At 43.8% G+C, this 16,907-nt stretch overlaps 1 protein-coding gene across 2 annotated transcripts in view; it reads left to right on the top strand.

The window, feature by feature from the left end:
* oplah (5-oxoprolinase, ATP-hydrolysing) overlaps window positions 1-16,907 on the top strand; it is a 95,548-nt gene that overhangs the window by 44,431 nt on the left and 34,210 nt on the right. For both annotated transcript variants that reach the window (XM_084326499.1, XM_084326498.1), the window contains exons 15-26: window positions 198-336; window positions 2,866-2,978; window positions 3,208-3,359; window positions 4,174-4,334; window positions 5,185-5,286; window positions 9,116-9,290; window positions 10,919-11,103; window positions 11,784-11,930; window positions 13,345-13,479; window positions 14,369-14,518; window positions 15,027-15,184; window positions 16,645-16,805. In XM_084326499.1, coding sequence (XP_084182625.1) covers window positions 198-336; window positions 2,866-2,978; window positions 3,208-3,359; window positions 4,174-4,334; window positions 5,185-5,286; window positions 9,116-9,290; window positions 10,919-11,103; window positions 11,784-11,930; window positions 13,345-13,479; window positions 14,369-14,518; window positions 15,027-15,184; window positions 16,645-16,805 — 1,778 coding nt within the window. The remainder of the gene's footprint in view (window positions 1-197; window positions 337-2,865; window positions 2,979-3,207; window positions 3,360-4,173; window positions 4,335-5,184; window positions 5,287-9,115; window positions 9,291-10,918; window positions 11,104-11,783; window positions 11,931-13,344; window positions 13,480-14,368; window positions 14,519-15,026; window positions 15,185-16,644; window positions 16,806-16,907) is intronic.

The following is a 16,907-nucleotide window of genomic DNA, read 5'->3' on the forward strand; positions in this document are numbered from 1 at the left end:
AGAGAGAACTGAGTTTTGATATTATAATCCTAATCTTCCCATAATATCTCTCTCTCCCCCTCTCTCTTTCTCTCTCTCTGTCTCTGTCTCTCTCTGTGTGTCTCTCTCTCACTCTCTCTTTCTCTCTGTCTCTCTCTCTCTCTCTCTCTCTCTCTCTCTCTCTCTCACTCTCTCTTTCTGTCTCTCTCTCTCTCTAGCTACCTGAAGGAGTTTGGCTTCACCATCCCAGACAGGCCCATCATGGTGGATGACATCAGAGTGAGGGGTTCTGGGAAATCTGGCATCAAATCTGTCTCTAAGACAAAGATAGGATACAGCCACGCCAAACCCGTCACGGTAAACAACACATCTGTTGTAAACACACACGCAGACACACGCACACACACTCAAATTCAAATTTAAATGGGCTTTGTTGGCATAGATACCAAACCACTTGTTGTTTCCAAAGCATCAAACACTGATGAAGATGACCGTTTTGTCTCAATGTAAATGTTTCACAAAGGGAAATAAACAGGCTTTCCAACGGTATAAAATGTATTGCCAAGAAGCATTGTTACAACAGAGAAATAATCTACCAAACACCGATTTTCGAACTTTTTGTTCGATGTTTAGTTTCATTACGTGTCAGTTAAATAGCCACTTGATATTCATTACGGAAGTTGAGTTTTATTCATTATGACTATAAGAGACTAAAGAATCATTAAGAAACACATTAGATGGACGTCCTAAAGAAAGCAGTTGTCTTGTCTGACATGTGTCACAATGAATTGACTGAATCGAATTACAAAAGAAAAGATAGAAAATTACTGCATGGAAGCTTCGAAACATTTCATTGGTGGCAGTTAAATGTTCCAAAGTGTCTAGTGTGACAGAAATACTAGGTAATAAGAAGAATTTCATTCAGAAGCACTGAGATTATTAAAATATTTCCTAAATAGACAAAAAAATACTTTAAAGTGCATGTTTTAGCTCAATTTCAGTGAGCATTGATGGGAATTTATAATGAAATGAAAGTAATGAAAGTAAAGTAAACTTAAATGTAAACCAAAAAATGTGAATTGATAAAATAATAGTTTGATGAATTGATTACTTAAATAATTGTTAGTAGCAGCTCTACATGTGTCCTCTGTCCCCTGCTCTCATTAATAGCAGCTCTACATGTGTCCTCTGTCCTCTCTCATTAATAACAGCTCTACATGTGTCCTCTGTCCCCTGCTCTCATTAATAACAGCTCTACATGTGTCCTCTGTCCCCTGCTCTCATTAATAACAGCTCTACATGTGTCCTCTGTCCCCTGCTCTCATTAATAGCAGCTCTACATGTGTCCTCTGTCCCCTGCTCTCATTAATAGCAGCTCTACATGTGTCCTCTGTCCCCTGCTCTCATTAATAGCAGCTCTACATGTGTCCTCTGTCCCCTGCTCTCATTAATAACAGCTCTACATGTGTCCTCTGTCCCCTGCTCTCATTAATAGCAGCTCTACATGTGTCCTCTGTCCCCTGCTCTCATTAATAGCAGCTCTACATGTGTCCTCTGTCCCCTGCTCTCATTAATAGCAGCTCTACATGTGTCCTCTGTCCCCTGCTCTCATTAATAACAGCTCTACATGTGTCCTCTGTCCCCTGCTCTCATTAATAACAGCTCTACATGTGTCCTCTCTCTCATTAATAACAGCTCTACATGTGTCCTCTCTCTCATTAATAACAGCTCTACATGTGAACTCTCTCATTAATAACAGCTCTACATGTGTCCTCTCTCTCATTAATAACAGCTCTACATGTGTCCTCTCTCTCATTAATAACAGCTCTACATGTGTCCTCTGTCCTCTCTCTCATTAATAACAGCTCTACATGTGTCCTCTCTCTCATTAATAGCAGCTCTACATGTGTCCCCTGCTCTCATTAATAGCAGCTCTACATGTGTCCTCTGTCCCCTGCTCTCATTAATAGCAGCTCTACATGTGTCCTCTGTCCCCTGCTCTCATTAATAACAGCTCTACATGTGTCCCCTGCTCTCATTAATAACAGCTCTACATGTGTCCCCTGCTCTCATTAATAGCAGCTCTACATGTGTCCTCTGTCCCCTGCTCTCATTAATAACAGCTCTACATGTGTCCTCTCTCTCATTAATAACAGCTCTACATGTGAACTCTCTCATTAATAGCAGCTCTACACGTGTCCTCTGTCCCCTGCTCTCATTAATAACAGCTCTACATGTGCCCTCTGTCCTCTCTCTCATTAATAACAGCTCTACATGTGTCCTCTGTCCTCTCTCTCATTAATAACAGCTCTACACGTGTCCTCTGTCCCCTGCTCTCAGTAATAGCAGCTCTACATGTGTCCTCTGTCCTCTCTCATTAATAACAGCTCTACATGTGTCCTCTGTCCTCTCTCATTAATAACAGCTCTACATGTGTCCTCTGTCCTCTCTCATTAATAACAGCTCTACATGTGTCCTCTGTCCCCTGCTCTCATTAATAACAGCTCTACATGTGTCCTCTGTCCCCTGCTCTCAGTAATAGCAGCTCTACATGTGTCCTCTGTCCTCTCTCATTAATAACAGCTCTACATGTGTCCTCTGTCCTCTCTCATTAATAACAGCTCTACATGTGTCCTCTGTCCTCTCTCATTAATAACAGCTCTACACGTGTCCTCTGTCCTCTCTCATTAATAACAGCTCTACACGTGTCCTCTGTCCCCTGCTCTCATTAATATCAGCTCTACATGTGTCCTCTGTCCTCTCTCATTAATAACAGCTCTACATGTGTCCTCTGTCCCCTGCTCTCATTAATAGCAGCTCTACATGTGTCCTCTGTCCTCTGCTCTCAGTAATAGCAGCTCTACATGTGTCCCCTGCTCTCTCTAGATGACCAAGTGCTACTTTGAGGACGGGTACCAGGACACCAGTGTCTATATGTGGGAGGAGCTGCCCAGTGGCCACAGCATCCAGGGACCAGCCATCATCATTGACAAGAACAGGTGAGCGTTTCCTATTTACTGTCACACACCAAGGAGTAACCCAGCACTGAGGTGAACCACTATAACTAGAACACAAAGACCTCCCTCAGAGAGCTCACAGAGGCAACAAGGTTGACCTGTTTACTGTCTGTCTGTCTGTCTGTCTGTCTGTCTGTCTGTCTGTCTGTCTGTCTGTCTGTCTGTCTGTCTGTCTGTCTGTCTGTCTGTGTGTGTGTGTTTCCTCCCCCAGCACCATCCTGGTGGAGCCGTGCTGCGAGGCCCAGCTGACGGAGGAGGGTGATGTGGTTATGACGGTGGGCTCCGACCCCTACTGCATCCTGGGAACTGAACTCAACACCATCCAGCTCTCCATCTTCTCCCATCGCTTCATGAGCATCGCAGGTCAGCACCAACCAGTCTCTCTCAGGAGAAGAGCACGCACTCTGCCGCCATCTTGCTAACAGCAACTAACAAGGCTAATAAGACCCGACCCCCCCCCCCCCCCCCCTTCTACACACTTAGTTACCATTTACCTCAAAATCAAGTTCAAGTTTTGTGTTATTTGTCACGTATAAAGTACATTACAGTGAAATGCTTGGTTCTGTATGAGCCCCTGAGAATGTGCTTCATACAGTAAAAAAGTAAAAGAAGAATAAAGTCCCAACACTATACAAATATACAATATACAACCTAAAGTACAACCTAAAGTACAATGAACAAAAAATGCAATACAATAAAGGAAATGCTAAATGCAAAAACGAGGTATTCTGCACTCGTTCGTATATATAGGTAAAAAGCACAGGGGAACTTACTATACCCTGGGGAGCTCCAGTGCTCAGGGTTCTAGATTCTGAAAGAGTGCCGTTAACACTGACCCGCTGTGTACGGTTAGTTAAAAAGGAGTGATACCATTTTATAATGAGAGGGTGGGACATTAAGCCCATTCTACTTCTCAATTAAAATGTGCAGCTGTATCGTATTAAATGCTGAACTAAAATCTACAAATAAAAGTCGGACATAAGAGGTAGGGTCCTCTAAGTGCTTAGATATCAAATGAACCCAGGCTGAGGCCGCATCAGCAGTACCTGTAATACACCTATAAGCAAACTGAAACTGATCCCAAAGAACAGCTGACATCAGTTTTCACTAGATTGATCATTATTTTCTCACAACACTTCTCTCTGTGACGCTGCTCTGTGACGCCTCTCCCCTACAGAGCAGATGGGCCGCGTCCTCCAGAGGACCTCCATCTCCACCAACATCAAGGAGCGCCTGGACTTCTCCTGCGCCGTGTTCGGACCGGACGGAGGACTGGTGTCCAACGCCCCACACATCCCTGTCCACCTGGGAGCCATGCAGGAGACTGTCCAGTACCAGGTACAGTACCATACTGTGTGTGTGGGTGTGGAGGTGTGTGTGGGTGTGTGTGTGTGTGTGTGTGTGGGGGAGTGGAGCGGGATTAATTTTGACGACTGGGGCAAAGAATGTGGGGGTGAAAAGAATGTTCTATTTTAAGAATTCAGCTGGAATTTCCCTATAAATGCTAAAATAACCCCCGAAATTATTTCTATAGAGCATTAGACCCTCAGTGTAAAAGTACATTTCATACCCTTGTGTGTGCGTGTGCATGTGCGTGTGCATTCCATGTCCATGTCTGCTCAAAACCATAATCCTATATAACACTATTCTCACAGGATTATAAAGAGATGACATCGCTCTCCTTCTCAACCACAAACATCCAGCTCCAGCTGTCAAACTGGTTTTAAAATGTACAGAATAGATTTATATTAAACTCAACCTCTTTATCTCTCCAACTAACTGTATATCTCTCTCTCTCTCTCTCTCTCTCTCCATCTCTGTTCTCTCTCTCTCTCTCTCTCTGTTCTCTCTTTCTCTCTCTGTTCTCTCTTTCTCTCTCTCTGTTCTTTCTCTCTCTCTCTATCTATCTCCCTCTCTCTCTCTCTGTTCTCTCTTCCTCTCTCTGTTCTCTCTCTCTCTCTCTCTCTCTCTCTCTCTCTCTCTCTCTCTCTCTCTCTCTCTGTTCTCTCTTTCTCTCTCTGTTCTCCCTCTCTCTCTCTCTCTATCTCCATCTCCCTCTCTCTCTCTCTCTCTCTCTCTCTCTCTCTCTCTCTCTCTCTCTCTCTCTCTCTCTCTCTCTCTCTCTCTCTCTCTCTCTCTCCATCTCTGTTCTCTCTCTCTCTCTCTCTCTCTCTCTCTCTCTCTGTAGATCAAAGCTATAGGAAGCACTCTGCGAGAGGGTGATGTGATTCTCAGCAACCACCCGTCTGCAGGGGGCAGCCACCTCCCAGACCTCACAACCATCACACCGGTCAGTATGGAGAATATCCACAATATTAGATTAGATTCAAATGTATTCCCATCATACAGCACAAGTACAGTACAACGAAAAGAGGTTGGCGTCCAACCAGAGTGCAAATGTAACAGTAAAGTGCAATAGTAATAATACAATGTACAGGTGGTTAAACTGGGTATAAAATATATACATTTGTATTACGGAGTAATAGTGCTAATCAGATGTATGTACCGGTACAGTGTTGTAGTATTAACAATGATACAGGTATAAAGACACTATGGTAGTAGTAAGTCAATTATGTGAACAAGCGCCCCTAGCACTGAGATAACAAGAGCTTTCTTGTCCCTGAGGGGGGAGATTATGTTGTTGTCACAGTACTGCATGGCAAGGGATAGTCACAGTGAAAAAAGTTCAAATGGTAATGAAAGAAATATATTATAAGCATAAACCACTTGGCTAGTCAGGTATATGGATTTCAACAGTTATAAAATGTAACAGTATGTACTATTGTATTGTTATGCTTGATGTCGACAATTTTGACCATATATTATTCACGGAGGCAGACAACAGTCTTTGATTAACACATCCAGCGCCAGAAACGCTTTCCAGCGTTATTGGCCGCCATGCGTTGACCGCCAGGATCGCTGTACAGCGTTTTTGAGATCAATGTTTAATTTTTTCGCCATGGCATTCATAATTCATATACCCACCCCCGGTGCTGCAGCTGGACCTTAGATGTGACTGCAACGACGGCTCAATACCGCCGCCTGGTGGATGGCGAGTGTGGATGGGTACACTCGCCCATCAGTGCATCGATGAAACTCATCCGGCAGTCACATCTCGTTACGGGACTCCCGACAGACACTATGTACATAATGGATCGCTTTCTAAACTTAATAATTTATATGATTTCGGCGTTTATTGCGACATACAAACCGGAAATGGACCTAGGCGATCTGCGTCGTATAATTGCGATCTTTCACCGCCAGTCTCATTGGCCCACGGTAAGAGGAATATAACGTTATTTTCAACCCGATTGTGCGTTTCCTTGTTTGCAAACCATCTGATCAATATATCCACCCAACCTACATAAAGCATTTACTGATGATCGGGGAATTATAAACGACCCCCCCCCCCCCCCCCCCTTTCCTCCGCGCATGATGAGGCATAATGTATACCGATCATATACATTTTAGTTTTTTGGTGTAGCGTGTATGGGGGGAAACGGCAATCGATAATCTATATAATGCGTTTGGGCCTATAACTAGCGTTTTTGGAATTACAGCAGAAAAGATTAAAAACATACTTATATTCTAGAAGGTATTAACACAACAATGTATGAATGAAAAAGTATAACGTTCCCACATCCTGAACGATAGATAATCGATGTTGAATGGGCCATAGTAATGTCAATATAGCAATACAATTTAAAAAGTTATAGCCCTGCAAAGAAGGTAAACATCTCCATAGGCTTACAGCGCTGGCAGAGAGGGGCATGAGATGGGCATAACCCCCGGCGGGCAATGTGTTAAGGATAGAGTTCACTGACAGAATGACATGTTGCAACACAGAGAGACCTGGGTTACAGCAGTGGCCCCTATAGTCTAGATCTCTGTAGAATGATGAGCTAACAAAGTATTTATACAGGAGAGTAGACACAACACATGGACCATTGATGTACATAATATGAATTCTAGGTATAATGTACAGAGATATTTGGACAATGACATACTTGACAATGACACATACAGCTATGTGTAGAGAGAGCGAGAGGGGGTAATAATAATAATAATAATAATAATAATAATAAACTTTATTTGTATAGCACCTTTCATACAGAAACTGCAGCTCAAAGTGCTTCACAACAGAAAAAAGACATAAAATGAGCACATAAAGTGCAGACATATAAAATCACAGTTTTTCACATTAGGATCTAATATCCCAACAGGCCACATGGTTTATGGTTTCATTCAGGTAGGGTAGTGTGTGTAGATATATATATCTGGGAGTGAAGTCTATGGGCGGGATCCACAAAGAATGGATTGCACGGTGCTAATTGCACCCTTACTTACAATTCATTATGAATTGAAAATGGGGGTCCCTGATGTAAACAAGACAAAAGTCTTTCTCTGGTCTGCATCCCCTTAACAATTGTGTGTATTGAGCCGTACTGTATTGTACCCATTCTGCAATCTGTTAATAAAATGTTCAATCAATCAATCACCTGCGCAATCATTAGCACTGTGCAATCCATTCTTTGTGGATCCCGCCCTATGTGTATGCGATTGTACATGTGTGTGTTAGAGAGAGAGAGATAGACAGAGAGAGAGAAGTGTGTTGGTAAATTTCAATATCAATGTTGTATACTTTATTTTTAATTTCCTGTCTCTCTTGTTCTCTTATATTCTCTCTTTTCTTCTCTTCTCTTATATTCTCTCTCTTCTCTCTCTTTTCTTTTCTTCTCTTCTCTTCTCTCTCTTTTCTCTTTTCTTCTCTTCTAATGTTATTCTCACTCTTATCTCTCTTCCTTTCCCTTCTCTTCTCTCTCATTCTTCTTCCGCTCCTCCTCCTCCCTTGTTCCCATCCTCCCTCTCTCTCTCATTCCCCACATTCTTGTCTCCCTGTGCCTCTGTCACCCTTCCAACCTCGCCTCCCTCTCTCTCCTCCCCCATTGGCCGTCAACCAGTACACTATGATTCATTTTAGATAAATGAGAATAGTAATACACTTTTTTTAAAGCACTTTTCACGACAAAATTACAAAGTGTTAATGACAGCAAGTTTCAAGTTTCTTTAATAGTTGTCATACAGAAGTACAGAATACTTTTATACAAAATGCTTCTTACTGTTACGCTCCAGAGACTGTGCAAGACAAGATAAGTATGAAATAAAATAACATAGTATAGCATGTAAATTAGAAGTAAAAAATTAGGTCACAGTGTTCAGTATAGACATATGTACAATGTTCGATGCAGAATAGACGTAACTGAGTTACCATATAATATACAATACTGTGCAGTGTACTAATATACAATACTATATAGTGCAAGGCAGAAATGGGATGAGGTTCAATTTAGGTACAATTTACAGTAGGTGTACGAGTTGTAGTGCAAATCCTTTATCAATAAATATAAAGTGTGTTTGTGTGATCTAAAGTGTGGAGAGTGGGTGCTGCAGTGTGTTGTTTGTTTAAGTGAGTGTGTGCGTGTGGGTGTGCGTGCTGTGTGCATTTGATGGTTGTTGCATAGTGTTTATTGTTCGTTTAGCAGCCTGATGGCCTGGGGATAGAAGCTTCTTCTGAGTCTTTCTGTGCTCGCCTTAAGACTCCGGTATCGCTTGCCTGACCGCAGCAGTTCAAAGTTCAAAGTACTATAATACATAATTAACAATAATAATAACAACACAGCAGATTTAAACAATGCTGGAGAATATGATGTGATATATGATGTGATATAGCTTGTCTTGTCCACTTAACATTACCAGTAGCCTAACTGCCATATCTGACATAAACTGTCTGAAGCAGCTACATCTCCTCCTCGCCTGGACAAACTAAAAGGTCCCGCTCGGCCTAAATGCAGCGGGCATGAATGACTAATGTTAACTGAACTTAGTTTTCATTATTCTTAGTGTTGTATGACAGTAAATGGTAATAATCAAAGGCCAGTTACAAAAGCACTCCATACACACCCCAGGAGTGATGTATTAGACTACATCAAAGGGTTCCACACAGTACCAAAGTAAACCCAACGGTCACTAGGTGCTTCAAAACCGAACGGTTCGGTTTTATTTACACAAGCCGTTCCATCCCTGCTACTCACTGCCCCCCCCCCCCCCTCCTCCCCCAGGTGTTCAGGAGAGGGGTGAGCAGCCCGGTGTTCTTCGTGGCCAGCAGGGGGCACCACGCTGACATCGGGGGGATCACCCCGGGCTCCATGCCCCCCCACTCCACCTCCCTGCAGCAGGAGGGGGCCGTCTTCACCTCCTTCAAACTCGTCACCGCCGGGGTTTTCCAGGAAGAAGGTGAGAGAGAGAGAGAGAGAGAGAGAGAGAGAGAGAGAGAGAGAGATCCATTTGTCAAACGCCTTTGTTGTTACAATGCAACACACACACACATCACAGGTAACCCACATGAACACTAAACACACAACAATGAACTGAGAGACAACGAGGGAGGCAGGAGGAGTGAAGGAGAGAAAACAGGCAGAGAAAGAGAAGAATGAACGACAGAGATGAAGGAGGGGGAGTGAACCAGATAGAGAGAGTTTACTTGATCTTTATTTAACACAACAAACATACAAATCACAGTAAAGACAAAATGTAAACATAAACAAATGATCGTCCATAGAAAAACAAACATGGATGAGTTGGAGAAGAGGCAGAAGGAGGCACAGCTTATCTAGTCCCGCCCCTTTCTTACAATATCATCACGTTTAAAATACAGCTCTCCTACTACCTAAGAGAGATCATTATTTTTAGTTTTGAAGAAATCAAAACATCCCCATGGGAGCAACTATCTATAGTTCCTCAGATCTTTATTTGTCTATCAGTGCTTTTTTAATCTATCTGATGTTATATATACGTATATATATATATATTTCCATGTGTAGTCTATTCCATAAAGCTACCCCACAAACTGCAATGCACATGCTTTTGAGAGTGGTGCGGACAGTAGGATATCTATAGTTAGGTTTCCCCCTTAAATCATAATTTCCCTCTCTGTCCATGACATTTTTTTGTATATGAAGTGCTTCTGGCTTTAAACATGATTTGAGCACAGCAGTTCTAAATGTAACCAAATCCATACATTTTAAAGTCTGACTTTTTTACAAAGAGGTGAAAGAGAGAGAAAAGGAAAGAGATGAACAGACGGAGACAGATTGGGAGGTGCTGGGTGGATCTGACACAGGTGTGCAGGGGGGGGGGGGGTATATATCCCGATATATATCGATATCGAGAAAAGGTCCTAGAAGAAGATGCAGTAGATGTGTGGACCATGCTGGAGAGCAGTGGTGCGTTATAAAAATCATCGGGGGTTGCACGCACCACGTGCACGCGCGCACGCTCCCGCGAATGCGCATTTAATGTCCCCTCGCTTGAGCACAGACTAAAAACAGTGCCTAATTGCCTCTACGAATGGAATGTAACACATGTCTTCACAACAAGTTAGGTGTGAATGTATCTGAGAACGTATTTAACACACCTGACGACCGGCGCTATTGATATGCAAACAGCGAGTACTTATCATGGGGTGGCACGGAGTGCAACCCCGTCCCATGAAGAACGCATGCCTGCTGGAGAGGCAGGGAGGACTGTCTTCAGAATGACCACATCAGAATTACGGTGACAGTGAATCGGTGTAGATGTGGGGTTTCATTATGTAACTCATGTAATTGTCATTCTCTCTCTCTCTCTCTTCCTCCCTCTCTCACATTCCCATTCTCTATTCCACTTTCTCTCTATCCCCCTCTCTCTCCCCCTCTCTCTCTCTCTCTTTTCCTCCCTCTCTCACATTCCCATTCTCTATTCCACTTTCTCTCCCTCTATCTCTCTCTGTCTCTCTCTATCTCTCCCTCTCTCTCTCTCCCTCTCTCTCTCTATCTCTCTACCTCCCTCTCACTCTCTCCCTACATCTACTCTTTCCATATCAGCTGTAACTGAAGCCCTGATGGCTCCATCACAGTACCCAGGATGCTCTGGTGCTCGTAATCTCCATGACAACCTGTCAGACCTGCGGGCTCAGGTGGCAGCCAATCAGAGAGGCAGCCAGCTGGTCGGGGAGTTGATTGACAACTACGGGCTGGCCGTGGTGCAGGCCTACATGGGTTACATACAGGTGAGTGTGTGGGCATGTATGTGTGGGTGTTTGTGTGTATGTGTGTGGGTGTATGGGTGGGTGTGTATGTATATTTACGTGTGTGTATGTGTGTGTATTTATTTATCTGTGTGTGTATGTATGTACAGTATGTGTGTGTATAGTTATGTGTGTGAGAGAGAGAGAGAGAGAGAGAGAGAGAGAGAGAGAGAGAAACCACAACTTAATTAGATGTTCATCTTCAGACCTGACTTCACCTGCTCGAATCTCTTTTTTATTTTTAATAATGTATGTGTTTACTCTTTTTGTAGTGAATCTAGCTTTGAATATATTTTTTACTCACTATTTACCAATACCATGCATCTATCTGTACAGCCTGGCATTAGGACATGTGCTAGTAGTGTGTGTGTGTGTGGTGTTGGACTGGTGTTTATGGAGGGTAATGTGACTTCTAGTGCGTGTGCACATTTATTCACTGTCTTTATGCATGACCTGTGTGTGTGTGTGTGTGTGTGTGTGTGTGTGTGTGTGTGTGTGTGTGTGTGTGTGTGTGTGTGTGTGTGTGTGTGTGTGTGTGTGTGTGTGTGTGTGTGTGTGTGTGTGTGTGTGTGTGTGTGTGTGTGTGTGTGTGTGTGTGTGTGTGTGTGTGTGTGTGTGTGTGTGTGTGTGTGTGTGTGTGTGTGTGTGTGTGTGTGTTTCAGAGTAATGCAGAGTTGGCGGTGAGAGACATGCTGAAAGAATTTGCCCATCGCCGGCGGCAACAGACTGGCTCCCTGGAGGTGGAGGCGGAGGATTTCATGGACGATGGAACACCAATCAAACTGAGGGTTAAGATCAACGAGGAGGAGGTGGGCGGAGCTAATCTTCTGATGATTATCATAGGATTTGTTCTCGGGCGATAATTCAATATGATAATTTATCAATAGGATCATATCGTGGGGAAATCGTGACATTGTGAAACACAATTATTTAGTCTGAATTGATAATAACAAGCACGTATTAACTAAACATTTTCACAAGATTTCATCTGAAATATTTGAGGGAATGTCATTTGAAAATTGATGTTGTTTTTTTTAGATTAGACAGTTCTCCAGCCGTTAGTTCTCCAGCCATTAGTTCTCTAGGTGTTGGCCAGGTCTGTCCCTGCCCACGGCTGTGGAGCCTGGCTGAGGCAACTTGGCTAACTCATAGAGAATCCCATACATTGACATTAACATGCTGGAGAAACCATATCAGTGCATTTATTGACAGTGTAGAGACGGTACATTACACAGAAGGAAGTTGGTTTTGTGTGTTTGAGGTTCTTTGAGGAAACTTAATTTCCACCCCAACCAATCCTGTCCAGTACCTTCACCCTTACAAGTGTGCTCTCCTCATGGTGCTGTCGGTCGGTCGGTCCTCGTCAACTCTTTTACGAGGGGATAGGGTTTCGGGTGCGAAGGTTAGGTTAGAAGGTCAGAACGCACTTTTAGTATATGGCACAAGAGAAAATTACATAAGTTAACAGGGTAAAGTGTTAAAAGGTATTACATTTATAATTCTCAAGGTTTTAAATAAACATTTTGGGGGGGCAGCCCGACTGTCGGGAAATTAAATAAAATATTAAATATATGGAATGTTTTTGTATTCAAGTAGTTTTTTTTGCGGGGCTACCGGGGAGCTTGGTGTGTCTGGCGAGAGCTTATATGCAACGAGCGAGAATTTAAATGAGCACGTAAGTGCAGCCAGTTCAGTGTCGCTATGTGTTTTGTTTCTTTTGCTAGTATAGTATAGTATACATTTAGCTCTAAGTGATATTAAGAGTCTTACATTTAATTTGTTGAAACCTGCAGATACCCTGGTTAAGTTAAGTTGAACCTTCATTAATCCTCTTGGGGGAAATTCGTCCTCTGCATTTGACCCATCCTGACTATTTCAGGAGCAGTGGGCAGCCACACATAGTGCAGCACCCAGAAACCTAGCATGTCATTTGAGAGGAAACCGGAGTACCCGGAGGAAACCCACGCAAACACAGGGAGAACATGCAAACTCCACACAGAAAAGGCCCTCTGCTGGGGTTTGAACGCGGGACCCTCTCGCTGTGACGCGACAGTGCTGCTAACCACTGCACCACCTTACGTACGTAGATCATGTCAACCATGTGTGTTGGTAACTGTCTCCCTCTCTTCTCGTTCCCTCTTCTCGTTCCCTCTTCTTGTTCCCTCTTCTCGTTCCCCCTCTTCTCGTTCCCTCTCTCCTCGTTCCCTCTCCACGTGGATGCAGGGCAGTGCGGTGTTTGACTTCACAGGGACGGGCACCGAGGTCTGGGGGAACTGCAACGCCCCGCGTGCCATCACCCTCTCTGCCCTCATCTACTGTCTGCGCTGCATGGTGGGACAGAACATCCCTCTCAACCAGGTACAGTAGTGGTGCAGCGGCCCTCAGGTCCTGGGCTGGTCGTAGCGTCACAGCGTTTAGGTACAGTAGTGGTGCAGCACCCCACAGGTCCTGGGCTGGTCGTAGCGTCACAGCCTTTAGGTACAGTAGTGGTGCAGCGGCCCTCAGGTCCTGGGCTGGTCGTAGCGTCACAGCCTTTAGGTACAGTAGTGGTGCAGCGGCCCACAGGTCCTGGGCTGGTCGTAGCGTCACAGCCTTTAGGTACAGTAGTGGTGCAGCGGCCCACAGGTCCTGGGCTGGTCGTAGCGTCACAGCCTTTAGGTACAGTAGTGGTGCAGCGGCCCTCAGGTCCTGGGCTGGTCGTAGCGTCACAGCCTTTAGGTACAGTAGTGGTGCAGCGGCCCTCAGGTCCTGGGCTGGTCGTAGCGTCACAGCCTTTAGGTACAGTAGTGGTGCAGCGGCCCTCAGGTCCTGGGCTGGTCGTAGCGTCACAGCGTTTACACTTTCTTTTCAGTTTTTATTGAACTGTAAGTCGGCATTTTGAATAGTCAAGAAATCCAAGAATGTAGATTTTGAGTTGAATTTGAATTAAAAACCCATTCGGTTTTTGTAGCACAGTGGAACGTCAAATGACTTTTGTTTTAAAATACCTTAGTGTTTTAAAGTTTTCAGTGTTTTTTTTATATTGATTGTTTGAATGGACTGTGGAACTGTATCTATCTGCATACAGTACATACCAACAATAATTACACATTTAATTTGTCAATAAAAAGCACTGAAAGCTGTATTTAAATGGCATATTTCATACATAAGGATACAAAATGGACGTCACTGCCAAGAAAACCACCATTTATACCATTTATACTGTTGTCATTCATACCATTCAACCTGTTTCCCTCCTGTATTTTAGGGCTGTCTCACGCCAATAAAAATCATCATTCCCCCCGGCTCAATCCTCCAGCCTTCCCAGAATGCAGCAGTGGTGGGCGGCAATGTGCTGACATCACAGAGGGTGGTCGATGTCATCTTCCGGGCCTTCGAGGTGTGCGCCGCTTCACAGGTAAGACGTCGTCACAAACCCAACTCCACTCTCAGAACACATGGGCCACAGTATTCTGTTGTGTTTATGTCTTATGTCTGTTTTGTGTTTTCTCCCAAACATTAAACATTTCAAAGATTAATGTATGAGCAGCAGATGTATTTGTCTTCACCAATTTGCTTACTTAAAAGGTGTTGTAGATAACATTCAGACACTAGATGTCGCACTAGAGCACCAGCATGACATTTATCCAATAAGGCGCATTCCACCTGGGGGAAATGGGAAGTAGGGAGAGGATACATGCCTGCAACGTGTAAACAACAACATTCATTTTGGACCCGCAAAGATTATTTAAATTATAAATGAATTAATCAATAATTGTTTGGGGGGGGCAATGCTTTTATTCTGCATCTTTCTAAAAGCTCTGTGGATGTATTATTATTATATATATATTTTACTTTTTAAATCTACATAAAAATGTATATATAGCACCTTTAAATTGTCACCTTTCTGTCTTTTTCTCCGTCAGGGCTGCATGAATAACATTTCATTCGGCAGCGAGAAGAGTGGTTACTATGAGACTGTCGCCGGGGGTGCGGGGGCGGGGCCAGGCTGGGAGGGGAGGAGTGGAGTGCACACTCACATGACCAACACACGCATCACTGACCCGGAGATTCTGGAGAAGAGGTGGGGCACGTTTAACTTAATGTTCATTCCTGGGTTCAGGGGCTCCATATTTTAAATCACAAAGGCATTCATTTTGAAGTAAAACATTTTAATAAAAAGAACACAGCATTTTCTTATTCATTATTTTTAATGAATTACAATTATGACTTACCGGACCTTAACACTTTGGCGACCAAAGTCCTGCAGCGATTTATAGTCCAGAGGACCGAGCGTTGTCAACAAACCGATGTACTTTCTAACAGCTATATATATACTTTATAGTATTGCTATCTGTCCATTCTCATTGTCACTTGAGTGCATAAACCGTGCCTTCATAATGGCTTAAAGAAAATAAAAATCCATCGGTTGGTTGTCATTTTATAGCGCCGTGAATATTAGGGTTTATCGCAGTTTTTGCCTTGTCTTTTTTCAGGGGAGCTAGATAATAGGCTAAAGGCTAGTCACGTTATATCAAACGCCATTTCTGCTGTATATATACGAATGAAATAAAACAAACTGCGTAGCATCCGGACTATTACAGAGCATCTATGGATGAAATGGGGGCGGCGGGGGACGCCGATTACTATTATTGATTAGCAATACAGTGTGCGTTCAAGTAGCCATTTTCACTGATCGATCACGTTGCGTTTTAAAACAATGTCCAATCCAGCTGTAATTTGGGGGAATAGTATCCTACCGTCAGCCCATGTGATCGCCGGCAGCATTTCGTCATTAGTCATCGAATCTGGTAGATCGATATGTCCATTGGCTGATCATAAATCCCATTATTCCAGGCTGAAATCTGCATTCGGTAACGTGATCAAAGATGGAGTATGTTCGGCTGGGATCGAGGCTCATATGAAACGCCCACAGACAGTAAAAAAAAAATTGCTTCAATGATACTGCAGTGGAGCGATGGCGCCCCTAAGCGGATCTGGCCGGTATTGCATGTTTCGAAAATCAAATATGCGGGTAGGTCCTGCAAGTCGATCGGGGACGTTAATAGCGTTATTAATATGGAATAAAACAATAACAACTCGCCACGAGTTAACTCGTGGCTCTGGTCCACAACGCATGGCACCGTAACACGTATAAACTCGTGGCTGGTCCTTAAAGTGTTAAAGGAATATGCCAACATTATGGTAAATGCGCTTAGTGTCTTCTCCAGAGTCAGACAAGAAGATAGATACCAATTTCCTCTGTCTGTGTGTTCAGTAGAAAGCTATCCAAGCACAAATGAATGGAAGCAGATATGGATCAGCTAGCCTAGCTGTTGGTCAAAAACACCTCTCCCGGAGTTCTAAGCTAGGCTAGCTTTCTGCTGAACGCACAGAGAGGACATTGGTATCTATCTTCTTGTCTGACTCTGGAGAAGACAGTAAGCTTCACATGGTCCATTAAAACCCTCTACTGAGTGTGTTCTGAGTGCCGTCGTCTTGTAACCCGTGTGTTCTGCGTTTCCCCTGCTCTGTGGGCCTCAGGTACCCGGTGGTGCTGGAGCACTTCTCTCTGCGGCCGGGTTCTGGGGGGGCGGGCGAGTTCCGCGGCGGAGACGGCGTGATCCGCAAACTTCTGTTCAGGAACAAGACGGTCCTGTCCGTACTGACTGAGAGACGCTCCACACGACCCTACGGCCTGCAAGGTAACCTCTAACCTTTGACCTTCACGTCAAAGATCCTTTGCTTTTCACTCGTAATAAATTATATATATATATACACACACACCTAGTATTTACCTAGTAAGG

Source organism: Notolepis coatsorum (assembly GCF_963971535.1).
Source record: "Notolepis coatsorum genome assembly, chromosome: 12".
NCBI lineage: Eukaryota > Metazoa > Chordata > Actinopteri > Aulopiformes > Paralepididae > Notolepis > Notolepis coatsorum.